The sequence below is a fragment of the Coregonus clupeaformis genome, chromosome 36 (assembly GCF_020615455.1).
Source record: "Coregonus clupeaformis isolate EN_2021a chromosome 36, ASM2061545v1, whole genome shotgun sequence".
NCBI lineage: Eukaryota > Metazoa > Chordata > Actinopteri > Salmoniformes > Salmonidae > Coregonus > Coregonus clupeaformis.
This window is the reverse complement of record NC_059227.1, coordinates 13,858,061-13,885,184: the sequence shown is the minus strand read 5'-3', so window position 1 is coordinate 13,885,184 and position 27,124 is coordinate 13,858,061. Positions and strand designations below refer to the sequence as shown.

Sequence of the window (27,124 nt, the reverse complement as noted above, 5' to 3'; positions counted from 1 at the left end):
GCCATTTAAGATATCAATTGTGAAGCATTTGTGACGTGCTACAGGCTAGCAGTAGCTCTCAGCATTAAAATTACAGGCTATACAGTCATTCTACAGTGCCTTTGAATTCACTTTTAGAAACACAAGTTTGGCCAGTCTTTGATTTGAGGATCATGCGGTGAGCTATGCATTCCTAATTTGTTAATTTAGCCTAGCAAATGTTCCTATATTCCTATGCCCTAATCACACTCAACACAAATCTACTTTGTAACAACAATATCATGGAATAAAATAGAATAAATTAGAAAATGATAGTTTCCCAAATGAAAAACAGTTACACGTGCATATAGGCCTACCTGCTGTGTTAAACAACAAATGGCTTTTAATTCAAATTAATTGATGATCAGATTATTTTGTTGTGCAAATTTGTTACATTTGATCGAGCAACATTAGCACTGTTCCAAACATATACTATTTTATTTGTATAGAAATCAAAACGTCTCTGGTGCTGCAGCATGCGCTCATTCATTGTCATGCTCTATTGTGGTATTAAAAAAGATTGTGCTTGTCTCCGGTCATGTAAAATGGCGTAGAATTGCATGAAATGCGTTTATAAAAGGCAATTTTTTCTCAGACCACAAATAAGATGATAGATTCATGCAGTGCTTTTATTATAATGGATATCTTTTCACCCCTACCCTTGTCCGCGGTGGTCTGCGAATCCACAACCTTCTGGCTACTTTGCCATGCAATGCTTACAAAACGAAGATCAGTTTCTAAAACTGCATATCTATGGCTCTGGTCTGTCCTAGGAGTGAGGGTAAACGTTAGGCATGTTCTCTGTTATCCACTTTATCCACTTGTTTTTTTCAAGTGTTCAGGCAGGGTCTGAACACTTGGGCTATACATTTTCAATTTCAGGGCTATACATTTTCAATTTCAGAGAGGTCAGATTTTCTCCAGGTATTGTACAGTGCTTTCGGAAAGTAGTCAGACCCCTTGACTTTTTCCACATTTTGTTAAGTTACAGCCTTATTCTAAAATTGATTAAATATTTTTTTTCGCAGCAATCTACACACAATACCCCATAATGACAAAGTGAAAACAGGTTTTTAGAAATGTTTGTAAATGTATTACAAATAAAAAACGGAAATACCTTATTTACATAAGTATTCAGACCCTTTGCCATGAGACTCGAAATTGAGCTCAGGTGCATCTTGTATCCATTGATCATCCTTTAGATGTTTCTACAACTTGATTGGAGTCCACCTGTGGTAAATGCAATTGATTGGACCTGATTTGGAAAGGCACACACCTGTCTATATAAAGTCCCACAGTTGACAATGCATGTCAGAGCAAAAACCAAGCCATGAGGTCGAAGGAATTGTCCGTAGAGCTCCGAGACTGGATTGTGTCGAGGCACAGATCTGGGGAAGGATATCAAAACATTTCTGCAGCATTGAAGGTCCCCAAGAACACAGTGGCCTCCATCATTCTTAAATGGAAGAAGTTTGGAACCACCAAGACACTTCCTAGAGCTGAGCAATCGGGGGAGAAGGGCCTTGGTCAGGGAGGTGACCAAGAACCCGATGGTCACTCTGACAGAGCTATAGAGTTCCTCTGTGGAGATGGGAGAACCTTCCAGAAGGACAACCATCTCTGCAGCACTCCACCAATCAGGCCTTTATGGCAGAGTGGCCAGACGGAAGCCACTCCTCAGAAAAAGGCACATGACAGCCTGCTTGGAATTTGGCAAAAGGCACCTAAATCCTCTCAGACCATGAGAAACAAGATTCTCTGGTTTGATGAAACCAAGATTGAACTCTTTGGCCTGAATGCCAAGCGTCATGTCTGGAGTAAACCTGGCACCATCCCTACGGTGAATCATGGTGGTGGCAGCATCATGCTGTGGGGATGCTTTTCAGCGGCAGGGACTGGGAGACTGATCAGGATCGAGGCAAAGATGAACGGAGCAAAGTACAGAGAGATCCTTGATGAAAACCTGCTCCAGAGCGCTCAGGACATCAGACTGGGGCGAAGGTTCACCTTCCAACAGGACAACGACCCTAAACACACGGCCAAGACAATGCAGGAGTGGCTTTGAGATAATCTCTGAATGTCCTTGAGTGGCCCAACCAGAGCCCGGACTTGAACCTGATCGAACATCTCTGGAGAGACCTGAAAATAGCTGTGCAGCAACCTCCCCATCCAACCTGACAGAGCTTGAGAGGATCTGCAGAGAAGAATGGGAGAAACTCCCCAAATACAGGTGTGCCAAGCTTGTAGCGTCATACCCAAGAAGACTCGATGCTGTAATTGCTGCCAAAGGTGCTTCAACAAAGTACTGAGTAAAGGGTCTGAATACTTATGTAAATGTGATATTGCAGGTTAAAAAAAATATATAAATTAGCAAAAATGTCTAAAAACCTGTTTTTGCTTTGTCAATATGGGGTATTATGTGTAGATTGATGAGGGGGGAAAACAATTTAATCCAGAATAAGGCTGTAACGTAACAAAATGTGCAAAAAGTCAAGGGGTCTGAATACTTTCCGAAGGCACTGTAAATACTGTACAGTCCCTAATTTGAGTCAAATGTGTTTTTTCAAACCCAAAGTTGACAAGCAGTTGATGTACAAAGTTTGTTTGATCCCTCACGTTCATCTGCCTCACATAAAGCCCATTCTGGTGGGAAGCTGCTATAGACCACCAAGTGCTAACAGTCAGTATCTGGATAACATGTGTGAAATGCTTGATAATGTATGTGATCTCAATAAAGAGGTATACTTTCTGGGTGATTTAAATATTGACTGGCTTTCATCAGGCTGCCCACTCAAGAGAAAGCTTCAAACTGTAACTAGTGCCTGCAACCTGGTTCAGGTTATCAATCAACCTACCAGGGTAGTTACAAACAGTACAGGAATTAAATCATCAACATGTATTGATCAAATCTTTACTAATGCTGCAGAAATTAGTTTGAAAGCAGTATCCAAATCCATCGGATGTATTGATCACAATATAGTAGCCATATCTAGGAAAACCAAAGTTCCAAAGGCTGGGCCTAATATTGTGTATAAGAGGTCATACAATAAGTTCTGTAGTGATTCCTATGTTGTTGATGTGAATAATATTTGTTGGTCCGTGCTGTGTAATGACGAACAACCAGACGCTGCACAGTTATGAAATTGCTTATCCCAGTTACTAATAAGCATGCACCCATTAAGAAAATGAAAAACTGTTAAATCCCCATGGATTGATGATGAATTGAAAAATTGTATGGTTGAGAGGGATGAGGCAAAAGAGATGGCAAATAGGTCTGGCTGTACAACCGATTGGCAAACATACTGCAAATTGAGAAATCATGTGACTAAACTGAATAAAAAGAAGAAGAAACTACACTATGAAACAAAGATAAATGACATAAAGAATGATAGTAAAAAGCTTGGAGCTCCTTAAATTAAATTCTGGGCTAAAAGGCAAACTCCGCTCCATCATTCATTGAATCAGATGGCTCATTCATCACAAAACCCACTGATATTGCCAACTACTTTAATGATTTTTTCATTGGCAAGATTAGCAAACTTAGGCATGACATGCCAGCAACAAACGCTGACATTACACATCCAAGTATATCTGACCATATTATGAAAGACAAGCATTGTAATTTTGAATTCCGTAAAGTAAGTGTGGAAGAGGTGAAACAATTATTGTTGTCTTTTAACAATGACAAGTCACCAGGGTCTGACAATTTAGATGGAAAATTACTGAGGATAATAGCAGACGATATTGCCACTCCTATTTGCCATATCTTCAATTTAAGCCTACTAGAAAGTGTGTGCCCTCAGGCCTGGAGGGAAGCAAAAGTTATTCCCCTATCTAAGAATAGTAAAGCCCCCTTAACTGGCTCAAATAGCCGACCAATCAGCCTGTTACCAACCCTTAGTAAACTTTTGGAAAAAATGGTGTTTGACCGGATACAATGCTATTTTACAGTAAACAAATTGACAACAGACTTTCAGCACGCTTATAGGGAAGGACATTCAACAAGCACAACACTTACACTATGATTGGCTGAGAGAAATTGATGATAAAACATTGTGGGGGCTGTTTTGTTATGGCTTTACACCCCCTGCTACATTGTGGATAAAGAGTTACCTATCTAACAGAACACAGAGGGTGTTCTTTACTGGAAGCCTCTCCAAAAAAATCCAGGTAGAATCAAAAATTCCCCAGGGCAGCTGTCTAGGCCCCTTACTTGTTTCAATCTTTACTAACGACATGCCACTGGATTTGAGTAAAGCCAGTGTGTCTATGTATGCGTATGACACAACACTATACACGTCAGCTACCACAGCGACTGAAATGTCAGCCACACTGCATTTAGTTTCAGAATGGGTGGCAAGGAATAAGTTAGTCCTAAATATTTCAAAAACTAAAAGCATTGTATTTGGGACAAATCATTCACTAAACCCTAAACCTCAACTAAATCTTGTAATGAATAATGTGGAAATTGAGCAAGTTGAGAAGACTAAACTGCTTGGAGTAACTGTGGATTGTTATTATATCATTATTGATACAACAGTAGCTAGGATGGTGAGAAGTCTGTCTATAATAAAGTGCTGCTCTGCATTCTTAACAGCACTATCAACAAGGCAGGTCCTACAGGCCCTAGTTTTGTCGCACCTGGACTACTGTTCAGTCATGTGGTCAAGTGCCACAAAGAGGGACTTAGGAAAATTGCAATTGGCTCAGAACAGGGCAGCACGGCTGACCCTTGGATGTACACAGAGAGCTAACATGAATAATATGCATGTCAATCTCTCTTGGCTCAAAGTGGAGGAGAGATTGACTTCATCACTACTTGTATTTGTGAGAGGTATTGACATGTTGAATGCACCAAGCTGTCTGTTTGAACTACTGGCACACAGCTCGGACACCCATGCATACCCCACAAGACATGCCACCAGAGGTCTCTTCACAGTCCCCAAGTCCAGAACAGACTATGGAAGGCGTGCAGTACTACATAGAGCCATAACTGCATGGAACTCTATTCCACATCAAGTAACTCATGCCAGCAGTAAAATTAGTCATAAAAAACAGATACAAATACACCTTATGGAACAGCGAGGACTGTGAAGAAACACAAACATAGACACATGCATACAAACACACGATACCATATGCACTATACACACATGTACACATGGATTTTGTGTTATAGATATGTGACTCGTTTCAGGAAACTAGGCGTATGTCGCGCGTCACTAATTCACAGGAGAGCCATTTTAACATAACGTTATTTAATTTATCAAAATGCGTTTTTTGTCAGGAATGCCTTCTGGAACATGTGACATTTCATGTGCCTTAATAACAAACTTGTATGCCATCTGTAAATACGAATAAAATTGTTAAATTATGAGCTTAGTTTGTTTAGCCACCGGAAAAGACAGCAATCTTCCCACTAGTCATGATTGGCAGAGATAATGAGTGGGCTGGACATGCCGAGAGATTATTTTGGATTGGTCTGCCATGTAGCACGCTTCTGTCTATAACATGACCTGGTCAGTATGTGTTGGTAATCCTTTCTAACGCAGATTTTTTTAAATATATCAGGTAGTAGAACTACGTAAGTGTTGCTCTCCACTTTATGGAGGACCAAGTTTTGAAATCAGTGGAATTAGAGTATGATAGCTAAGGAGATGGAAAAAATTCTGGTGTTTGATTGCAAATATGCAGACGGAGTCGAAAAGAGAACACACAGAAGGCTGTTGTATAAAACACCTGTCTCCGGATTACATCTTCAAACTAAGGGCAACCATGACATCCGTGAAAGAGAGGGAGAAACGTCATTCCATGTATACGGGCAAGATAGTCTAGCTAGCTACATTTTCAGATATTACACATTTCTAATTTTGTCAGAAAGTTGTTTTCATTTCAAGTTAAAGTGTACTGTTAGCTAGCTAGCTAACGTTAGCTGTCTGGCTCGCTAGCTAAAGTTACATGTATGATCTGTGTAGTAATATTATTCGTATCTCAGAGCCATTTGCATTGCTAGTTATAGCCTAAGGTTAGCTACCTGCAGAGCCATGCAGGGTAGTAACATTATGAGTTGGGATTATGGTTCATTGTTTAGCTAGCTAGCTACATGTCTAAACAAAAGACTCCACTATGCAAGTAACCATTTCAATAGAATATTCATGATGTCACTGCGACAACTGTCGATAGACGTAGCTGGTAAATTCGCTCTGGCTATCTACTCTGATTTCAGAGCACTCTCGTCTGAGTGTGCCAGAGCACAGAATAACTTACACATTTGCGAACGCTCAACACCCATTGAATATGGCCAGTGTCAGTAAACGTTGGCAAAAAAACATAATGAAATTGTTGCCAGCAGCACAGTTGCAGTCACCAACGCTCTGGATAACATAAACACAGCCTAACCAGCTCTGCTAGGGTGAGTAAAATGGTCAGAGAGAGCTGTTCTCTCATTTGTGTCTGGAAGTACAGTGAGGGAAAAAAGTATTTGATCCCCTGCTGATTTTGTACGTTTGCCCACTGACAAAGACATGATCAGTCTATAATTTTAATGGTAGGTTTATTTGAACAGTGAGATACAGAAAACAAACAAAAAATCCAGAAAAACGCATGTCAAAAATGTTATAAATTGATTTGGATTTTAATGAGGGAAATAAATATTTGACCCCTCTGCAAAACATGACTTAGTACTTGGTGGCAAAACCCTTGTTGGCAATCACAGAGGTCAGACGTTTCTTGTAGTTGGCCACCAGGTTTGCACACATCTCAGGAGGGATTTTGTCCCACTCCTCTTTGCAGATCTTCTCCAAGTCATTAAGGTTTTGTGCCTGACGTTTGGCAACTCGAACCTTCAGCTCCCTCCACAGATTTTCTATGGGATTAAGGTCTGGAGACAGGCTAGGCCACTCCAGGACCTTAATGTGCTTCTTCTTGAGCCACTCCTTTGTTGCCTTGGCCGTGTGTTTTGGGTGATTGTCATGCTGAAATACCCATCCACGACCCATTTTCAATGCCCTGGCTGAGGGAAGGAGGTTCTCACCCAAGATTTGACGGTACATGGCCCAGTCCATCGTCCCTTTGATGCGGTGAAGTTGTCCTGTCCCCTTAGCAGAAAAACACCCCCAAAGCATAATGTTTCCACCTCCATGTTTGACAGTGGGGATGGTGTTCTTGGGGTCATAGGCAGCATTCCTCCTCCTCCAAACACGGTGAGTTGAGTTGATGCCAAAGAGCTCGATTTTGGTCTCATCTGACCACAACACTTTCACCCAGTTCTCCTCTGAATCATTCAGATGTTCATTGGCAAACTTCAGACAGGCTTGTATATGTGCTTTCTTGAGTAGGGGGACCTTGCAGGCGCTGCAGGATTTCAGTCCTTCACGGCGTAGTGTGTTACCAATTGTTTTCTTGGTGACTATGGTCCCAGTTGCCTTGAGATCATTGACAAGATCCTCCCGTGTAGTTCTGGGCTGATTCCTCACCGTTCTCATGAGCATTGCAACTCCACGAGGTGAGATCTTGCATGGAGCCCCAGGCCGACGGAGATTGACAGTTATTTTGTGTTTCTTCCATTTGCGAATAATAGCACCAACTGTTGTCACCTTCTCACCAAGCTGCTTGGCGATGGTCTTGTAGCCCATTCCAGCCTTGTGTAGGTCTACAATCTTGTCCCTGACATCCTTGGAGAGCTCTTTGGTCTTGGCTATGGTGGAGAGTTTGGAATCTGATTGATTGATTGCTTCTGTGGACAGGTGTATTTTATACATGTAACAAGCTGAGATTAGGAGCACTCCCTTTAAGATTGTGCTCCTAATCTCAGCTCGTTACCTGTATAAAAGACAACTGGGAGCCAGAAATCTTTCTGATTGAGAGGGGGTCAAATACTTATTTCCCTCATTAAAATGCAAATCAATTTATAACATTTTTGACATGCGTTTTTCTGGATTTTTTTGTTGTTATTCTGTCTCTCACTGTTCAAATAAACCTACCATTAAAATTCTAGACTGATAATTTCTTTGTCAGTGGGCAAATGTACAAAATCAGCAGGGGATCAAATACTTTTTTCCCTCACTGTAGCTAGCAAGCTAGCCAACGTTAGCCAGTTAGCTTGGGTGCTTGACTGCTGTTGTTAGATCAGAACGCTTGAATCAACCCTACTCCTCGGCCAGAGCATCCAGTGTGCGCTCTGAACGCTCCGAGAGCGAAATGCTCTGAATTTACAAACGGACAATCTGACAATGCTCTGAGTTTACGAACGCCCAGAGAACACTCTGGCACTCCAGATTACATTTACGAACACACCCGTAGTATAAACCAGCCTTTAGTCTTGAAATCTTTAGTTATTTAGTACATGGCCTCACATGTGAATCCTTAAAGAAATGGGTGGGGCTAAAGCTTAAGAGGGAGTGAACGATGCTGAATGGGTGTAGACCAAGAAGAGTTCTCCAGTATGTGTACCAAAACATTTAAAGGCCATTTTCTCAAAAGTGATTTTAAAAGTGTATCAACTTTCAAAGCAGAATTACTTTCCCATTGTTCCTCAACTGTAGTGTATGATATAACATTTTCTAACTCTGAGTCTCTACTTTTATCCAATGTAAAAATAAAAACATTTCAAATTTTGCTGCATAAGACGAATCGAGACTGTCGGTCACATACAGTGGGGAAAAAAGTATTTAGTCAGCCACCAATTGTGCAAGTTCTCCCACTTAAAAAGATGATAGAGGCCTGTAATTTTAATCATAGGTACACATCAACTATGACAGACAAATTGAGAAAAAATCCAGAAAATCACATTGTAGGATTTTTAATGAATTTATTTGCAAATTATGGTGGAAAATAAGTATTTGGTCACCTACAAACAAGCAAGATTTCTGGCTCTCACAGACCTGTAACTTCTTCTTTAAGAGGCTCCTCTGTCCTCCACTCGTTATCTGTATTAATGGCACCTGTTTGAACTTGTTATCAGTATAAAAGACACCTGTCCACAACCTCAAACAGTCACACTCCAAACTCCACTATGGCCAAGACCAAAGAGCTGTCAAAGGACACCAGAAACAAAATTGTAGACCTGCACCAGGCTGGGAAGACTGAATCTGCAATAGGTAAGCAGCTTGGTTTGAAGAAATCAACTGTGGGAGCAATTATTAGGAAATGGAAGACATACAAGACCACTGATAATCTCCCTCGATCTGGGGCTCCACGCAAGATCTCACCCAGTGGGGTCAAAATGATCACAAGAACGGTGAGCAAAAATCCCAGAACCACACGAGGGGACCTAGTGAATGACCTGCAGAGAGCTGGGACCAAAGTAACAAAGCCTACCATCAGTAACACACTACGCCGCCAGGGACTCAAATCCTGCAGTGCCAGACGTGTCCCCCTGCTTAAGCCAGTACATGTCCAGGCCCGTCTGAAGTTTGCTACAGTGCATTTGGATGATCCAGAAGAGGATTGGGAGAATGTCATATGGTCAGATGAAACCAAAATAGAACTTTTTTGGTAAAACTCAACTCAGTCGTGTTTGGAGGACAAAGAATGCTGAGTTGCATCCAAAGAACACCATACCTACTGTGAAGCATGGGGGTGGAAACATCATGCTTTGGGGCTGTTTTTCTGCAAAGGGACTAGGGACGACTGATCCGTGTAAAGGAAAGAATGAATGGGGCCATGTATCGTGAGATTTTGAGTGAAAACCTCCTTCCATCAGCAAGGGCATTGAAGATGAAACGTGGCTGGGTCTTTCAGCATGACAATGATCCCAAACACACCGCCCGGGCAACGAAGGAGTGGCTTCGTAAGAAGCATTTCAAGGTCCTGGAGTGGCCTAGCCAGTCTCCAGATCTCAACCCCATAGAAAATATTTGGAGGGAGTTGAAAGTCCGTGTAGCCCAGCGACAGCCCCAAAACATCACTGCTCTAGAGTAGATCTGCATGGAGGAATGGGCCAAAATAACAGCAACAGTGTGTGAAAACCTTGTGAAGACTTACAGAAAACGTTTGACCTGTGTCATTGCCAACAAAGGGTATATAACAAAGTATTGAGAAACTTTTGTTATTGACCAAATACTTATTTTCCACCATAATTTGCAAATAAATTCATAAAAAATCCTACAATGTGATTTTCTGGAATTTTTTTTCTCATTTTGTCTGTCATAGTTGACGAAGTTGATGAAAATTACAGGCCTCTCTCATCTTTTTAAGTGGGAGAACTTGCACAATTGGTGGATGACTAAATACTTTTTCCCCCCACTGTATGTGGTAGTAGAGTAGAGGCCTGAGGGCACACACTTAATATGTTGTGAAATCTGTTATGAATGTATCGTAATGTTTTTAAAATGTATAACTGCCTTCATTTTGCTGGACCCCAGGAAGAGTAGCCGCTGCCTTGGCAGCAGCTAATGGGGATCCATAATAAATACAAATAAAATACAGTCAGTGGATCCCACTGTGGCTTACAAAACATTGACTTCTGCTGAATACTACTTACAGGCTTAGTCTAGTTATTCTTCTCTACAGTATTTCTAACCTGGCAGGTGGCTCTGCCTCTACAGCAGTGGAGAGTGAGTGTCTTGTCTTGTGGAGGCACAGGATCAAATCCCTGTAATGTTTTTATTTTCTTTGAAACACTGGCTACATTGTATTTCTAACTTTTAAAGTTAGAGTTTTGATAACCATAGGCTGTTCCGTTTTTTATTTAACATCCTAAATCATGCAATGGAGCCACAGTCTTATGTAAATGTTTTGTTTGTAACAAAAAATCTGTTGCTCATTTCAAAGCATAGACTGATAGTTTCAAAGTAACATTACCATGTGATCAATGACATCCGAAGCTTAGTTTGAGCACGTGCTTTTTTGAACCGTGTGTTGCAAAATGTGAGATCCCACTGATTTCGCTGTGGTGCCAGTGCTTTTTTCGATGCAAAGTTGCTTTCAATCACCGACCTCTACTGGACACCTTATTTACAAACGTAGTTAGATTTTTTTCAGTTTATAGCACCTGAACATCAGCTCAGCAGGGAGGGACCGGGATTTGGGATTAGACACCATCATAGGCTATGGTTGAAAAATAACTTTCTGTGAAACCACACTATCTTCCCATTGTTGTTCAAATAATTCCTTATATTTAGTGTAGCCTATGATAATATTTTGTGATAACAGCCAATGGTTATCGAAACCTGGTGACAAAAAGGGTAAGTAGGATGTGGGATGCGGGCTGCGAACCCCACATTCTAACAAAATGTAGTTTACCAACGCTCACAGCTACCCACTGCACCATGATGTTTTGATGGATGCAATTGGAAAACAAGTCTATATAAACATCAAACATGCTGATATTTATTCCTGACCAGAAGATAAATCTAATGTGCACTGTGTTGAAAGCTCTGCGTAAAGCCTCGGTTTCCCATCACTAATATTCACTGTAGTGTTTTGGCTGACATTACTGTAGTATACTGTACTATTTACTGTAGTGTTTTTGCAGACATTACTGTAGTATTTACTATAGTGTTTTTGTTTTATTATCTTTGACATAGAAGTGTGGGCTTTCTCCTTGAGGAAACCTACTGGACAAATACTAAACGTTTTCTAGTGATGTTACGTTTGATGCCAGAGCTCCGAGGCATGCGTCGGAATCACTAAGCAGTGTACTTTGAAGCAGTGTGCCGATGTCTGTATCCCTTTATTAGAAGCACATGATCAATGACGTCCGAAGATTTGTTTAGTCGAACAACCAGCTGATTGGTTTGGTAGAAGACAAAAAGGCTACACTGAGCACGCATGTATGATGGTGTTAACCATGATTTATTACCATGAATACAATTATTTTATTCATGGTATGATTTCCAGCTTTCCACCATGATACAACATATTTTTTAAATGGCTACATATTTACAGTACAACATATTAATTGTGTACATTATTTTTATTGAACAGTAACAGTGAGTAATATGGGTAAATAAATGCTATTATTTCTAAAGTTATCATAGTACACATACATTGGGGTCCAAAATGATTGACTCCATTGATACAGATGAGCAATAATGACTGTATAAAATAAATAATTCAAATACTGAGCTATATTTTATGCTCAAATTTTTTGGGGATATTGTATTATTTTATACACACTTCGAAAAAAAGGTGCTATCTAGAACCCACAGAAGGTTCTACATGGAACCCAAAATAGTTATACCTGGAACTAAAAAGGGTTCTACCTGGAACCTAAAAGGGTTCTCCTATGGGGACAGCCGCAGACCCCTTTTGGAATCCTTTTTTCTAAGAGTGTACTAATACAACTGCTCAGATAAAGAGATTTTGTTTAACAAGTTATATTTTTTCTCTCAAAAAGGTAGGGGTAAAAAAAATCATTTTGGAGTCACTTTTATTGTAAATAAGAATAGAATATGTTTCTAAACACTTCTACATTAATGTGGATGTAACCATGATTACGGATAATCCTGAATAAATCGTGAATAATGATGAGTGAGAAAGTTACAGAGGGACAAAGATCATACCCCCAAGACATACTAACCTCTCACCATTGCCAATAACAAGGGAGGTTAGTATGTCTTGGGGGTATGATCTTTGTCCCTCTAACTTTCTCATTCATCATTATTCACGATTTATTCAGGATTTCCAAAAGCATACAATATACAGTGGGGAAAAAAAGTATTTAGTCAGCCACCAATTGTGCAAGTTCTCCCACTTAAAAAGATGAGAGAGGCCTGTAATTTTCATCATAGGTACACGTCAACTATGACAGACAAAATTAGAAAAAAAATCCAGAAAATCACATTGTAGGAATTTTTAATGAATTTATTTGCAGATGATGGTGGAAAATAAGTATTTGGTCAATAACAAAAGTTTCTCAATACTTTGTTATATACCCTTTGTTGGCAATGACACAGGTCAAACGTTTTCTGTAAGTCTTCACAAGGTTTTCACACACTGTTGCTGGTTTTTGGCCCATTCCTCCATGCAGATCTCCTCTAGAGCAGTGATGTTTTGGGGCTGTCGCTGGGCAACACGGACTTTCAACTCCCTCCAAAGATTTTCTATGGGGTTGAGATCTGGAGACTGGCTGAGCCACTCCAGGACCTTGAAATGCTTCTTACGAAGCCACTCCTTCGTTGCCCGGGCGGTGTGTTTGGGATCATTGTCATGCTGAAAGACCCAGCCACCTTTCATCTTCAATGCCCTTGCTGATGGAAGGAGGTTTTCACTCAAAATCTCACGATACATGGCCCCATTCATTCTTTCCTTTACATGGATCAGTCGTCCTGGTCCCTTTGCAGAAAAACAGCCCCAAAGCATGATGTTTCCACCCCCATGCTTCACAGTAGGTATGGTGTTCTTTGGATGCAACTCAGCATTCTTTGAGTTTTGACCAAAAAGTTCTATTTTGGTTTCATCTGACCATATGACATTCTCCCAATCCTCTTCTGGATCATCCAAATGCACTCTAGCAAACTTCAGACGGGCCTGGACATGTACTGGCTTAAGCAGGGGGACACGTCTGGCACTGCAGGATTTGAGTCCCTGGCGGCGTAGTGTGTTACTGATGGTAGGCTTTGTTACTTTGGTCCCAGCTCTCTGTAGGTCATTCACTAGGTCCCCACGTGTGGTTCTGGGATTTTTGCTCACCGTTCTTGTGATCATTTTGACCCCACGGGGTAAGATGTTGCGTGGAGCCCCAGATCGAGGGAGATTATCAGTGGTCTTGTATGTCTTCCATTTCCTAATAATTGCTCCCACAGTTGATTTCTTAAAACCAAGCTGCTTACCTATTGCAGATTCAGTCTTCCCAGCCTGGTGCAGGTCTACAATTTTGTTTCTGGTGTCCTTTGACAGCTCTTTGGTCTTGGCCATAGTGGAGTTTGGAGTGTGACTGTTTGAGGTTGTGGACATGTGTCTTTTATACTGATAACAAGTTCAAACAGGTGCCATTAATACAGGTAACGAGTGGAGGACAGATGAGCCTCTTAAAGAAGAAGTTACAGGTCTGTGAGAGCCAGAAATCTTGCTTGTTTGTAGGTGACCAAATACTTATTTTCCACCATAATTTGCAAATAAATTCATTAAAAATCCTACAATGTGATTTTTTGGATTTTCTTTTCTCAATTTGTCTGTCATAGTTGACGTGTACCTATGATGAAAATTACAGGCCTCTCTCATCTTTTTAAGTGGGAGAACTTGCACAATTGGTGGCTGACTAAATACTTTTTTTCCCCACTGTAGCTCAGTATTGAATTATTTATTTTATACAGTCATTATTGCTCATCTTTATCAAGGGTGTCAATAATTTCAGATCCGCCTGTACATTTATTTGTAGACCTACCTTAGTACACACCACAGTATACTATGGTAAACTAAAGTATGTGCTATAGTACCCTATGGTATAATGTATTATAGGACAGTCTATTGCAATGTAGTACAGAATTCTATAGTAAGTTTTTAATTACAGTTTTTCTCAATCGGGTACAAGCATTGTTTTTGGAACAATGTTGTCAATTTTCAAAACAGAGTTCACAAGACACAGAACTTTGTGGCCTTTTGCAAAACAGTAAATTCATTTTCAAAATGTTTTTGCCTTCTCAAAACATAAATACATTCATCAAAACTATATTATACCGTCAAACCTGCAAATAGATTTATCAAAAGAACACGACTGCCTGTGAAAAGATTAATGCAACCATACTTATCTCTTGAGTCCAAGCAGTTACAGTCACTAAATCATGATGATCATAATTGGAAGAATAACTATCAAAAGGGGCAGAATTATGGGCAATTACTCTCCTTTTATGCATATTGAAACAAACAATTTCATACACATCAAATCAAATATTGTTCCTGAAAAAAACAAAAATTAAAAGCACATTGTCTGCAGGATTCATTCATTGGTATCATCACAATCATATTCCATGTATTCAATACAAGGTCAGGTTTGCTCATTGTATTGTAGACTTTCCATTGGTGTACAGAAACAGTATCCACAATGGTAAAGATTATGTTGAAGATGATGAACCCAAAGTTACTTAGAAGAAAACAACTGTATTCTCTGCATCTCAGCATTTACGCAATATTGTAAAAAATGACAGTCACCATTGCCTAGCTCTTTCCATATATTGTACAGTGCCTTGCAAAAGTATTCATCCCCCTTGGTGTTTTTTCCTATTTTGTTGCATTACAACCTGTAATTTAAATGGAATTGTATTTGTATTTCATGTAATGGACATACACAAAATAGTCCCAAAAATATCTTGTTTCAAAAAATTCTAAAAAATAAATAACAGAAAACTGGTGCGTGCATATGTATTCAACCCCCTTTGCTATGAAGCCCCTAAATAAGATCTGGTGCAACCAATTACCTTCAGAAGTCGCATAATTAGTTAAATAAAGTCCACCTGTGTGCAATCTAAGTGTTACATGATCTCAGTATACAGTTGAAGTCGGAAGTTTACATACACCTTAGCCAAAAACATTTAAATTTTCACAATTCCTGACATTTAATCCTAGTAAATTACTTTATTTTAAGAATGTGAAATGTCAGAATAATAGTAGAGAGAATGATTTATTTCAGCTTTTATTTCTTTCATCACATTCCCAGTGGGTCAGAAGTTTACATACACTCAATTAGTATTTGGTAGCATTGCCTTTAAATTGTTTAACTTGGGTCAAACGTTTCGGGTAGCCTTCCACAAGCTTCCCACAATAAGTTGGGTGAATTTTGGCCCATTCCTCCTGACAGAGATGGTGTAACTGAGTCAGGTTTGTAGGCCTCCTTAATCGCACACACTTTTTCAGTTCTGCCCACAGATTTTCTATAGGATTAAGGTCAGGGCTTGTGATGGCCACTCCAATACCTTGACTTTGTTGTCCTTAAGCCATTTTGCCACAACTTTGGAAGTATGCTTGGGGTCATTGTCCATTTGTAAGACCCATTTGCGACCAAGCTTTAACTTCCTGACTGATGTCTTGAGATGTTGCTTCAATATATCCACATAATTTTCCTTCCTCATGATGCCATCTATTTTGTGAAGTGTACCAGTCCCTCCTGCAGCAAAGCACCCCCACAGCATGATGCTGCCACCACCGTGCTTCACGGTTGGGATGGTGTTCTTCGGCTTGCAAGCTACCCCCTTTTTCCTCCAAACATAATGATGGTCATTTTGGCCAAACAGTTCTATTTTTGTTTAATCAGACCAGAGGACATTTCTCCCAAAAGTACGCTCTTTGTCCCCATGTGCAGTTGGAAACCGTCTGGCTTTTTTATGGCGGTTTTTGAGCAGTGGCTTCTCCTTAATGAGCGGCCTTTCAGGTTAGGTCGATATAGGACTCGTTTTACTGTGGATATAGATACTTTTGTACCTGTTTCCTCCAGCATCTTCACAAGGTCCTTTGCTGTTGTTCTGGAACTGATTTGCACTTTTCGCACCAAAGTACGTTCATCTCTAGGAGACAGAACGCGTCTCCTTCCTGAGTGGTATGACGGCTGCGTGGTCCCATGGTGTATATACTTGCGTACTATTGTTTGAACAGATGAATGTGGTACCTTCATGCGTTTGGAAATTGCTCCCAAGGATGATCCAGACTTGTGGAGGTCTACAATATTTTATTCTTTTCTGAGGTCTTGGCTGATTTATTTTGGTTTTCCAATGATGTCAAGCAAAGAGGCACTGAGATTGAAGGTAGGCTTTGAAATACATCCACAGGTACACCTCCAATTGACTCAAATGATGTCAATTAGCCTATCAGAAGCTTCTAATGCCATGACATCATTTTCTGGAATTTTCCAAGCTGTTTAAAGGCACAGTCAACTTAGTGTATGTAAACTTCTGACCCACTGGAATTGTGATGCAGTGAATCATAAGTGAAATAATCTGTCTGTAAACAATTGTTGGAAAAATGACTTGTGTCATGCACAAAGTAGATGTCCTAACCGACTTGCCAAAACTATAGTTTGTTTACAATAAATTTGTGGAGTGGTTGAAAAACTAGTTTTAATGACTCCAAACTAAGTGTATGTAAACTTCCGACTTCAACTGTATATACACCTGTTCTGAAAGGCCCCAGAGTCTGCAACAGCACTAAGCAAAGGGCACCACCAAGCAAGCGGAACCATGAAGACCAAGGAGCTCTCCAAACAGGTCAGGGACAAAGTTGTGGAGAAGTACAGATCAGGGTTGGGTTATAAAAAAATATCAGAAACTTTGAACATCCCACGGAGCACCATTAAATCCATTATTAAAAAATTGAAAGAATATGTCACCACAACAAACCTGCCAAGAGAGGGCCGCCCACCAAAACTCACGGACCAGGCAAGGAGGGCATTAATCAGAGAGGCAACAAAGACACCAAAGATAACCTTGAAGGAGCTGCAAAGTTCCACAGCGGAGATTGGAGTATCTCTCCATAGGACCACTTTAAGCTGTACACTCCACAGAGCTGGGCTTTACGGAAGAATGGCCAGAAAAAAGCCATTGCTTAAAGAAAAAAATTACCAAACACGTTTGGTGTTCGCCAAAAGGCATGTGGGAGACTCCCCAAACATATGGAAGAAGGTACTCTGGTCAGATGAGACTAAAATTGAGCTTTTTGGCCATCAAGTAAAACACTATGTCTGGCGCAAACCCAACACCTCTCATCACCCCGAGAACACCGAAACATGGTGGTGGCAGCATCATGCTGTGGGGATGTTTTTCATCGGCAGGGACTGGGAAACTGGTCAGAATTGAAGGAATGATGGATGGCGCTAAATATACAGGGAAATTCTTGAGGGAAACCTGTTTCAGTCTTCCAGAGATTTGAGACTGGGACGGAGGTTCATCTTCCAGCAGGACAATGACCCTAAGCATACTGCTAAAGCAACACTCGAGTGGTTTAATGGGAAACATTTAAATGTCTTGGAATGGCCTAGTCAAAGCCCAGACCTCAATCCAATTGAGAATCTGTGGTATGACTTAAAGATTGCTGTACACCAGTGGAACCCATCCAACTTGAAGGAGCTGGAGCAGTTTTCCCTTGAAGAATGGGCAAAAATCCCAGTGGCTAGATGTGCCAAGCTTATAGAGACATACCCGAAGAGACTTGCAGCTGTAATTGCTGCAAAAGGAAGCTCTACAAAGTATTGAGTTTGGGGAGGTGAATAGTTATGCACGCTCAAGTTTTCAGTTTTTTTGTCTTATTTCTTGTTTGTTTCACAATAAAAAATATTTTGCATCTTCAAAGTGGTAGGGATGTTGTGTAAATCAAAATGATACAACCCCCCAAAAAATCCATTTTAATTCCAGGTTGTAAGGCAACAAAATAGGAAAAATGCCAAGGGGGGTGAATACTTTCGCAAGCCACTGTACATGGTATGACACTGATGGAATGATTTAGAATTTTGTGCAGTAATATTTTACAGATTTTCTGAAACATTGATCACAATTGCACATATTTCTCTTTTGATGAAAACAATGTGTTATATTCTGTGAACAGAACACTTAACAGTGAATTTTGTACTCACTGATGAGATTTGTATTTAAAGTTTTGCAAATGTTGGTCTAAGATATGCAAGTCAGGTACTAAGGTAAGACTATCAGAAGTTCTGTAAATGTATTTGAACAGTGCTGTTCTGCTATAGATACATTTTAACACAGATCCAAAGATTGCTTGTACGCGATTGAGAAAAACAGTAATGACTGAAAGGTACTACAGTGTAGTGTATTCTACAGTATACTACAAAATTCTATAGTAAGCACTTCACGATCGAGGGATACTACATTGTGAGTACAGTATTCTACAGTATACTACAAAATTATATAGTAAGCACTACACGATTGAGGGATACTACAGTCAGGAGTATAGTATTATACAGTATACTACAGTTTACTACAGAATACTATATAATTATATAGTAAGTACTATAGTATTCTATAGTCAACTGTAGTACATTTTTTTGTGGGCTTGCTTGTTACCGGAGTAACCGCCAAAGACAGTACTTTAGCAAATGTAAAAAAAAAAATGTGCAAAAACACAATCTCACAAACACAGTCCATTCGGTTTCTACAAAGTGAGAGGCCTGCATAAAAGAGCCTGGCCTTGAAATATTTATGTCCACCTTCAATGTGTTATGAGCCACCTGTCATGTGTGTACTACACACTATCTATTATTGAGGGGCCAGAGCCAAGGGCCCATTGAGGGCCCGTCTGTGTGCAGCCCTATGAGGGGGGCCAGCTGGGTTATTTTAGGCCCCTAACCCGGCTCCGCAATGAAACATCCCCATGGTGCCGTCCTGCACGCAGAACGCTCTACCATCCAACACACACACGCACGCACACACACTCCAAGTCTTATGTGAATGGATGGGGATTGCAGGTGCTAGCGAAGGCATTTATAAATAGAAGGGGGAGAGTTAGCACAGCACATTCCAAACTGGGCCAGGCTAGGATGGGGGACATAGAAATATAAATACTAGAGTGGCCTTATTGGTTAGGTGTTCCTTGTCCATGGATACTCTGTAGGTAATGTGAAATGTGAGTGTACAGCCACACAGTAAATTACAGACTAAAAGGGCAGGAATAAACTTAAATAAAAACTCACAAACTCATTGCGGCTATAGTTGCTAGCTAAAGGTAGCTGCCAAAATAAAGGAAACACCCACATAAAGTGTCTTAATAGGGCGTTGGGCCACCACAAGCTGCCAGAACAGCTTCAATGCGCCTTTGCATAGATTCTACAAGTGTCTAGATCTCTATTGGGCAACTGGGCATTTTTATACAGTACATGACCCTAAGCATGATGGGATGTTAATTGCTTACTTAACTCAGGAACCACACCTGTGTGGAAGCACCTGCTTTCTACAATATATACTTTTTATCCCTCATTCACTCAAGTGTTTCCTTTATTTTGGCAGTTACCTGTAGTTAGCGGTGTGTGCGTTAGTAGCAGACATTGTGTGGTGACGACGTCACCCGCCCTGTGACCTAGACGTTCACTGGCTTTTCTAGGTCAGTGGTAGGACTGTACTCCTTGAGTATGAAGTGTTGTTGTGTCGAGTCACCTGGTTCAAGCCCAGGTCAAGACAGGGAAGGGATCTAGCCCAAAAGGCAAATCTGACACGTCTTAATGATGTATTTTTTGGTTGATCAAAATAGACAACCAGAATATGATGTCTTTCCCTGGTTGGTTGGTAAAGTTAGTTGTAATATGGTTATATTATGTCTTCTCAACAAGAAAACCATCTTAAACAGTTTGTGCAAAATTTGGACGAACATGGTTTTCACAGATTTGTCTGCTCAAACGTATTCAAATGTGGAAACCCATGTCATAAAAGTTGATCTGGAAGTTCTGGAACTTAGCAGAACTCTCACTTTGAGAGGTGTCTTGCAGTTCACCTTTGTTCAACCAATATCAATATCCCAATTTGAATTTCAACTTATCTCTGTTGGACATACTACATAAACATAAATGGTACCGTAGATCTGTCATGATACAACGGGATGTGTGTGAAAACAAGCAGAATTAGTTCCGGTGCATTGGACAAATCACGATTTCACGGGTGTTAGCATCTTTTGAATTTCAGAAGGGGAGGGGACATTTGGCCCATAGACTTGCCCGTGACTCGCAAAAAGAGAGGGTGATGCTCTTCGTTACGGTTCCGATCTCTTCTCTTAACACATATGGACCCAGAACTTAATTGAGCATCTGACCAATTACGCAAGACTTTAGTTCTGGGTTAACCAAGATTACATTTCAACCTATTATTATCCTTGTGAAGAATGTGTCATGCAGTCAGATTTATTTAATTTATGCTTATTTTCCTTTTTATGCTGCTCTAAAAATTTTTTTTTAATAACGCTCGAAGTTCCATCTGTTTAATTGCTAGAAATGTTTATACAATCGAGCGCCAGGAAACATTAGTCTCTGTTTTGGGTCATAGTAGTATTTTCTGCATAGTGTATCATTGTTTACATAGAGATAAGAAGTGCTGTACTTGTAAATGTTTACTTGATCTCCATTAGCTGGTAATGGTGATTGAAGTCAGTGCTGTGACTGGAAGACATGTTTGCCTTACCACTTCCCTGTGAAGACACACACAAACACACACACACACACACACACACACACACACACACACACACACACACACACACACACACACACACGCACGCACGCACACACACACACACACACACACACACACAGTCAACCCAGGCAGTCGCCAAGTCCTCTTAAGGACTATGGGAAAGGGTCAGGTCGCTGCTAGAACCTCAGTCTCAAGGTTTTGCTGTCCGTCAGGGAAAGCAGGAGAGGAAGGTTTGTGTGTGTGTGTGTGTGTGTGTGTGTGTGTGTGTGTGTGTGTGTGTGTGTGTGTCTGTGTGTGTGTGTGTGTGTGTGTGCGTGTGTGTGCGTGTCTGCCAGCTGAGTCAGCCCAAACGAAAGGAGTGACACAGCGACTCTGCTGAAAGCTAATTTCTTGACTCTCCTCCTGGCTTGTTATGTAAGGCCCCAAGGCCCCGAGCAGAGAGCCACCACAGAGCTGCCAGTCACAATGGGTATGGCTTGACCAGTGGCCAAAACAACAAAAATTACTACAGACATCAAAATAACTACAGCACTTCTACTGCTGCCTATAGCCTACTCATCTTGAGAAGGAACTTGGATCATAAATGGCTTCTTTTGAAACAGATCAGTCAGTTTAGTCTACTTCTGACAGAGGCACAGTGACTTTCAACTTATGATATAGGCCCTACAACATTTGACTCACTACTTTGTAGCTGAAAAGGTGACAACCAACAGAGAAGTGGCTTTTGGCCCCCTCAGCAGCCATTTTGGGGCTTGATAGTTCTCAGTCGCTCACTTGCTCAGGATGATTCCTTGAAAAAGACTGAGGGCTTACTAGCAGAGGGACAGGAGTGAGGGTGTGATTATAGTATATGAATCACAGACCGATGGCTTCTACTTGAGAATATTTATTCTGTGGTTGTGTCACTGACTTCTCTGCCACTGAATGACAGGCCAACCCTGAAGACGTGATGGGGCTAGTTAGGCTATATGGTAGGCAGAAGGAATTAGCATTAGCCTTGACAATGAAAGATTGTGAGTTCCGTGCCCTGACTCATATTCAGCAATGATCCATGTTGTCTTCTCTGATGGACCCTGGTGTATGTATGGCATGGTAGCCTGTAGCAGCAGAGTGTTTGAAAGCATCTGGGACCCTCAATTCGTGTGCTGTGAATTTATTTGCTGTTAACGTCAGTCTCTGGTACTGTACCATGCCTTAAATCGGTGTGTGAAGAAGGGTGTGAAAGGGTAGGAGGCTGTTGAGGTCTGCAAAGATTGTCTCCTCACAAAAGATTTGACCTTTTAAATGGCTTACTGAGCTTACTGCATTTTAACAATACAGTTAGCTCATCGTAAAAAATCCTCATAGTTTCTTCTTGCATCGTAAAGGATGCTCATCGTGTAGACCCATTTCCTGACTGTGTCATGAAAAGTTGCGCGCGCAACTCAGAAACCTCTTTGTTTACCTAGCAGTGGATACGATCACATGCAATTTCAAATGCAACTCGTGCAAGTTAACAAACATGTAATCAAATGCTTATCGTCTACAACATTACAGATGTCATCAGAGGATTGATTACCTAGCAAGCCAGCGAGGCAAAGTAAAATATCACAAATAGAGTAATAGAAGAATAATATACTTGTTGAACATAGCTATAGCCATCAGTCCTGCGTGTTTTCATGGCCATCACTCACTCACTGTTAAGTTTGTCAAGGTCCCAGCGTTAGCTATCCTGCTACAGAGCTTTTTGATGTCGGGATACGTGCGCATCACTCGAACGTGACGTTTGATGATAAACAGAAAATGGCTCTATGCCCCTCATGAGTGTACATCCTCAAGTCCTTGAGGATGGGCCATATTCAATCAAAATCATGTTTGGAGGACAGATGGCCTGGCTACAGGACGTGTCTCATCCACCCATCCCTGAGGGACCCAGATTGTTTTTACAGTATCACGACAAACGACCAAAAGCATTCCCGACCATTGCTGAAACGTTGAGAGAGGTGCTACCCATGATAAGTAGTGGAGAAAGTGACTGGATTAATGTCTATGGGCTGAGTGGCTTCAGAACTGAGAAAAGTTTCCCATTAGTTTGTTTTAAGGGTTTCAGACTGAGGCCATGTATCCCAAAACCGTTGTGGTTTAGCACTGGCTGAGTTGGAGCTGTTTAGGTTTTGCAGTAAGGAATGGGGTGCTTAATACTGGGGAAAAATAGATGCTGAATATGTATTTTTTCAGTTTAATTAAAAGCATGAATATTAACCAGGCAAAGTTGAGATACCTCACCCTCCATATGCTGATTAAGTATGGGGCAGCAAAGGCGATTGGCTCACACTACAGCTACGTATGAGGAGCATATAGCCACTTTCAATGTCTTTCCCTGACAAGCAGACAGCATATCCAGCTGGTTGGAAAAGCCAAGAGATCTTAAAGAGATCTTTATGTCCATCTTATTTGTCTGTTACCGTTATGGACACCGTACGACGGTCCTCATCATCTAAAAGTGACATTATGGGGAGAACGATCACAGAGCCCTCCCAGGACCTCCTGGACATGTTGATCAAGCCCAGTCTTGCCATCCCTGCAGGGACCCATAATTGAGTTATTTGGGTCCTTTCCTGAAAGGGTCACATATCTTGGATCTCTTAATTAGGGGAGCGACAGGATGGGTCGGTTGAGTTAGGGAAGGAGGCCACTGCGTTCGCTCACGGGGCCATTAAAGGCGGCAGAAAGTCATTTGGAGAACAGGATAACTCACTTTGATGACCCTCCGCAGCTGTGAATCAGCCACTGCAATATACTGCTCACTGGCTGCATTATACCAGGGCCAGCTCTAAGCTCTCCTGGTCTATGCTCCCAAATGCTGGTGGCCATTTTTTATTCATATTTACAAATGAAAGCTGTTGTGTGGATTTATGTCTTAACTATCCGCAGGGAAGTAAACCTCTGGGGAGTGTCCTTGTCACATTTTCCATTTAGATTATATATTTTTATTAGATGAGTTTAATGTGTCTTAAACTCTGACTAAATCATTGTGCACAGCCAGTAACTTACACAAGAGTATGTTTATAGTTTAGATAAGCCTTCCTCTACAATCATAATATTTAATGGCTTTCGTACCAACTCCTGTGTGCATTTTGTTTTAATCACAATGCTTTTCAACATAATAGTAGGTATGGCTTGGATTCTATTAACTACTGATCTCAAGATCTTCAGATCAATGACCTATGCTTAAGCCAGATTTTTAGGTAGAAAAGACAAGTGTCGCAAAAGCGACCAAAACTAATGTGCGTATTGACTGCAGTGGAGGGCAATGGAAGATGTTACACACCTCCTCATTTCTGAAACTGCAGATTCTGCAGACTAGTGTCGGATGGTATGATTGGTTGACTGAGGTTTGCTCACTTCCATGCAGCTTGGCTACTTTCATTGCTAGCATTTGTTAGAATGCTAATGTATTTGATAGGCTATATGTAGTATTCTGTGCATGGCTAGCCAACTAGCTAGCCTTGTCTAGTAAGACGAGTGTTGCTGGCAAGCGAACAAGTTGGCAGGCTAGGTAGCTATTGTAGCTGCTATAATAGTAAGCTAATAGCTATAAGTAGTTGTAAACAATTTGAACCTATCTATCTAGCTAGCTTGCTGGCCTCATTGCATCCATCTGCGGTCAAAATAATCTTCTCCCCACTTGTGTAGTAAGCATAAATGCTTTGAAGCTTGTGGAGGGTGCGTGCACATTTCACTTTTGTCTTGCGACCCGTTGGCCAACGCTTGTCTTCTCTACCATAAATGTGGATTTACTCTTCAGAGCCAATTGATTTCAAATGAACCAACAAGGGAGTTAAAGGACACAGCCTCAAGACATAGAACAACTGTATGCATCAGATGTAGTCACAGGAGCAGTACTGTTCACATGTTGACATCTGATTATTTTTGTCACCTGTGTCATAGGAAACCCCTTCGGAAGGAGGAGAATGGAACAAGCCGAGGGGAGTACGCCATGAGCTTGCGCAGCAAGAAGACGGTGGACACCAACAACACAGGGGTGTAGGAAGTGCCCAGATAGAAGGACCACGGCAACCACAACCCCAAACCACTAGAAATGACAAGAAGCCCTCCTTGACTTTGAGAAGGCAGGGGGGCTGGTAGGAGGGAGAGTATGAACTTGCAACCTAACAGCAAATCATGCTTCAGGCCATTTTGGGAACATATAAAAGAGAGCTTGGCCGAAATAGGGCTTGAGGGATTAGCACTGGAAGCCTTAACGGAATGGCTGGTCTCGTGGGGACTCGCTGTCTAGCAGAGACACGATAACAGCTGCCAGCACATTGGCCAAATCTGTAAGTCCATACATCACCTTGGAGACCCCTATGTGGACAGAAGCAATGTGAAATACAGAGGATAAAAAATCGCATGCACATTCTGTTGAATGCAATGTTTTCTGTCTTTCTCTTTATGCACTCCCCCCAACACCCCACATTTCATTGTCTTGTTCCCCTCCTTCCCCTTCTTCTCCTGCCTCTGAAGGTTTCTTTGATGACTAAGGCACAAATCAGCCTTTTGTTAATTGACATTCTCCTTGAAACACAAAATCTTGTTGATGGACAAAGATTGCAGTGGTCTGTACACCAAAATATGACAAAAGAAGAACTGTCATCATGAAGAGTTCTGTGTATTGCTTTTGGTCTCTGACTATGTAATTTGAAAGGATATGAGATATGTTCCCAAGGGTTGTTTCCTTATTATGAAAATAGGACGTGAGAGTATCCAATGCCGATCAGTTATGGATTCTGTTTAGTGCTTTCCGACGCAGATCTGCATTTCAATTTCTGAAGTACGTGTACACAGTAAGTTTAGGATATATTAATCAATGAGAGAACTACAAATCAATTTCTTATTTTGGTCAGCCCATAGAAATACACATAAGTGATTCAAAGAAAGTTTCTACAGGGGCTATATTAAAGGTGGACTTAGCAATATGACATCATGATGCACAGTGGAGCGACTTCCTGCTTACATAAATGTGGGCATGCCTCAAGAGGGAGCTGTAATTGGGAAGAGCCAATAGTGGCAGTCTTTCAAGTTTGTTAGTTTGTTATTGCTCCGCTGTGTATGATGATACAATATAGCTGAGTCTAACTTTAAAAAAGGTAGAATTAACTTTTTATTTGTTTTATTTATAAATATATGTTTCCCCCAAAAATGCACTCCAAAAATGCATTCTGTACTTGTTTTGCTCTTTTGTCAAAGTCTCTATTGTAAAGTTTGGCTCTAGGATTTAGTCTTAGTGGTTAAGAGCATAGTGCCAGTAACCGAAAGGTTGTTGGTTCTAATCCCCGAGCCGACTAGGTGAAAAATCTGTCGATGTGCCCTTGAGCAAGGCACTTAACCCTAATTCCTCCTGTAAGTCGCTCTGGATAAGAGCGTCTGCTAAAATGACTAACAAAATAAATAATCTTAGATTTAATTATTTGCAAACAGCGACAGTTTAGTAGCAAACAAGACACACTGGTTTAGCATTGGAAAAATGTGGTAAGATTAATGCATATCTATCTGTCCATTCTTCCCTGAAACTTCTATTTTCTAAATCGGCCTTCCTTTTGGGACTTTTTGAGAGCGCAATTTTCTCTTGCAACCAAGCTGATTGTTATGAGCTAATAAAAAGTAGGGTAGGCATACCTGTTTTTCCCCAATCAACACAGAGAAAAAGACATAGGCTACAAAACTAATTTACTAGAGACATTTTGGGCTCTATTCAATCTGTAATGCTGAAGCGTGACAGAGTCTGTGATAGAAATGTAAAGGTAATTTCCGATTGAGCTGACAAATGAAGCGTTTACCGTGAACATTGCCTTTTAATTTCAATCACGATGTAAAGCTGAACTTCTGCGATGCAGATTGAATAGAGCCCTTTCTCTAAATGATTATGTTATTGTCATTGAATGAGTTATGTACTAACCAGATGTGTTAAAAATGGTGTTCAAAATATTGTAGGCCTATGAATTGGGCTGCTATTATATTATGTTCTGGCCCGCCGACTATTAGCTCAGAAAAACTGTGGTATT

The 27,124-nt window shown here is 40.8% G+C and overlaps 1 protein-coding gene across 2 annotated transcripts in view; it reads left to right on the top strand.

The window, feature by feature from the left end:
* Positions 1-26,417, top strand: part of prima1 (proline rich membrane anchor 1) — a 75,369-nt gene extending 48,952 nt beyond the window's left edge. For both annotated transcript variants that reach the window (XM_045211193.1, XM_045211192.1), the window contains exon 4: positions 25,011-26,417. In XM_045211193.1, coding sequence (XP_045067128.1) covers positions 25,011-25,110 — 100 coding nt within the window. In that variant the 3' untranslated portion in view covers positions 25,111-26,417. The remainder of the gene's footprint in view (positions 1-25,010) is intronic.
* The last annotated feature ends 707 nt before the right edge of the window (positions 26,418-27,124 follow it).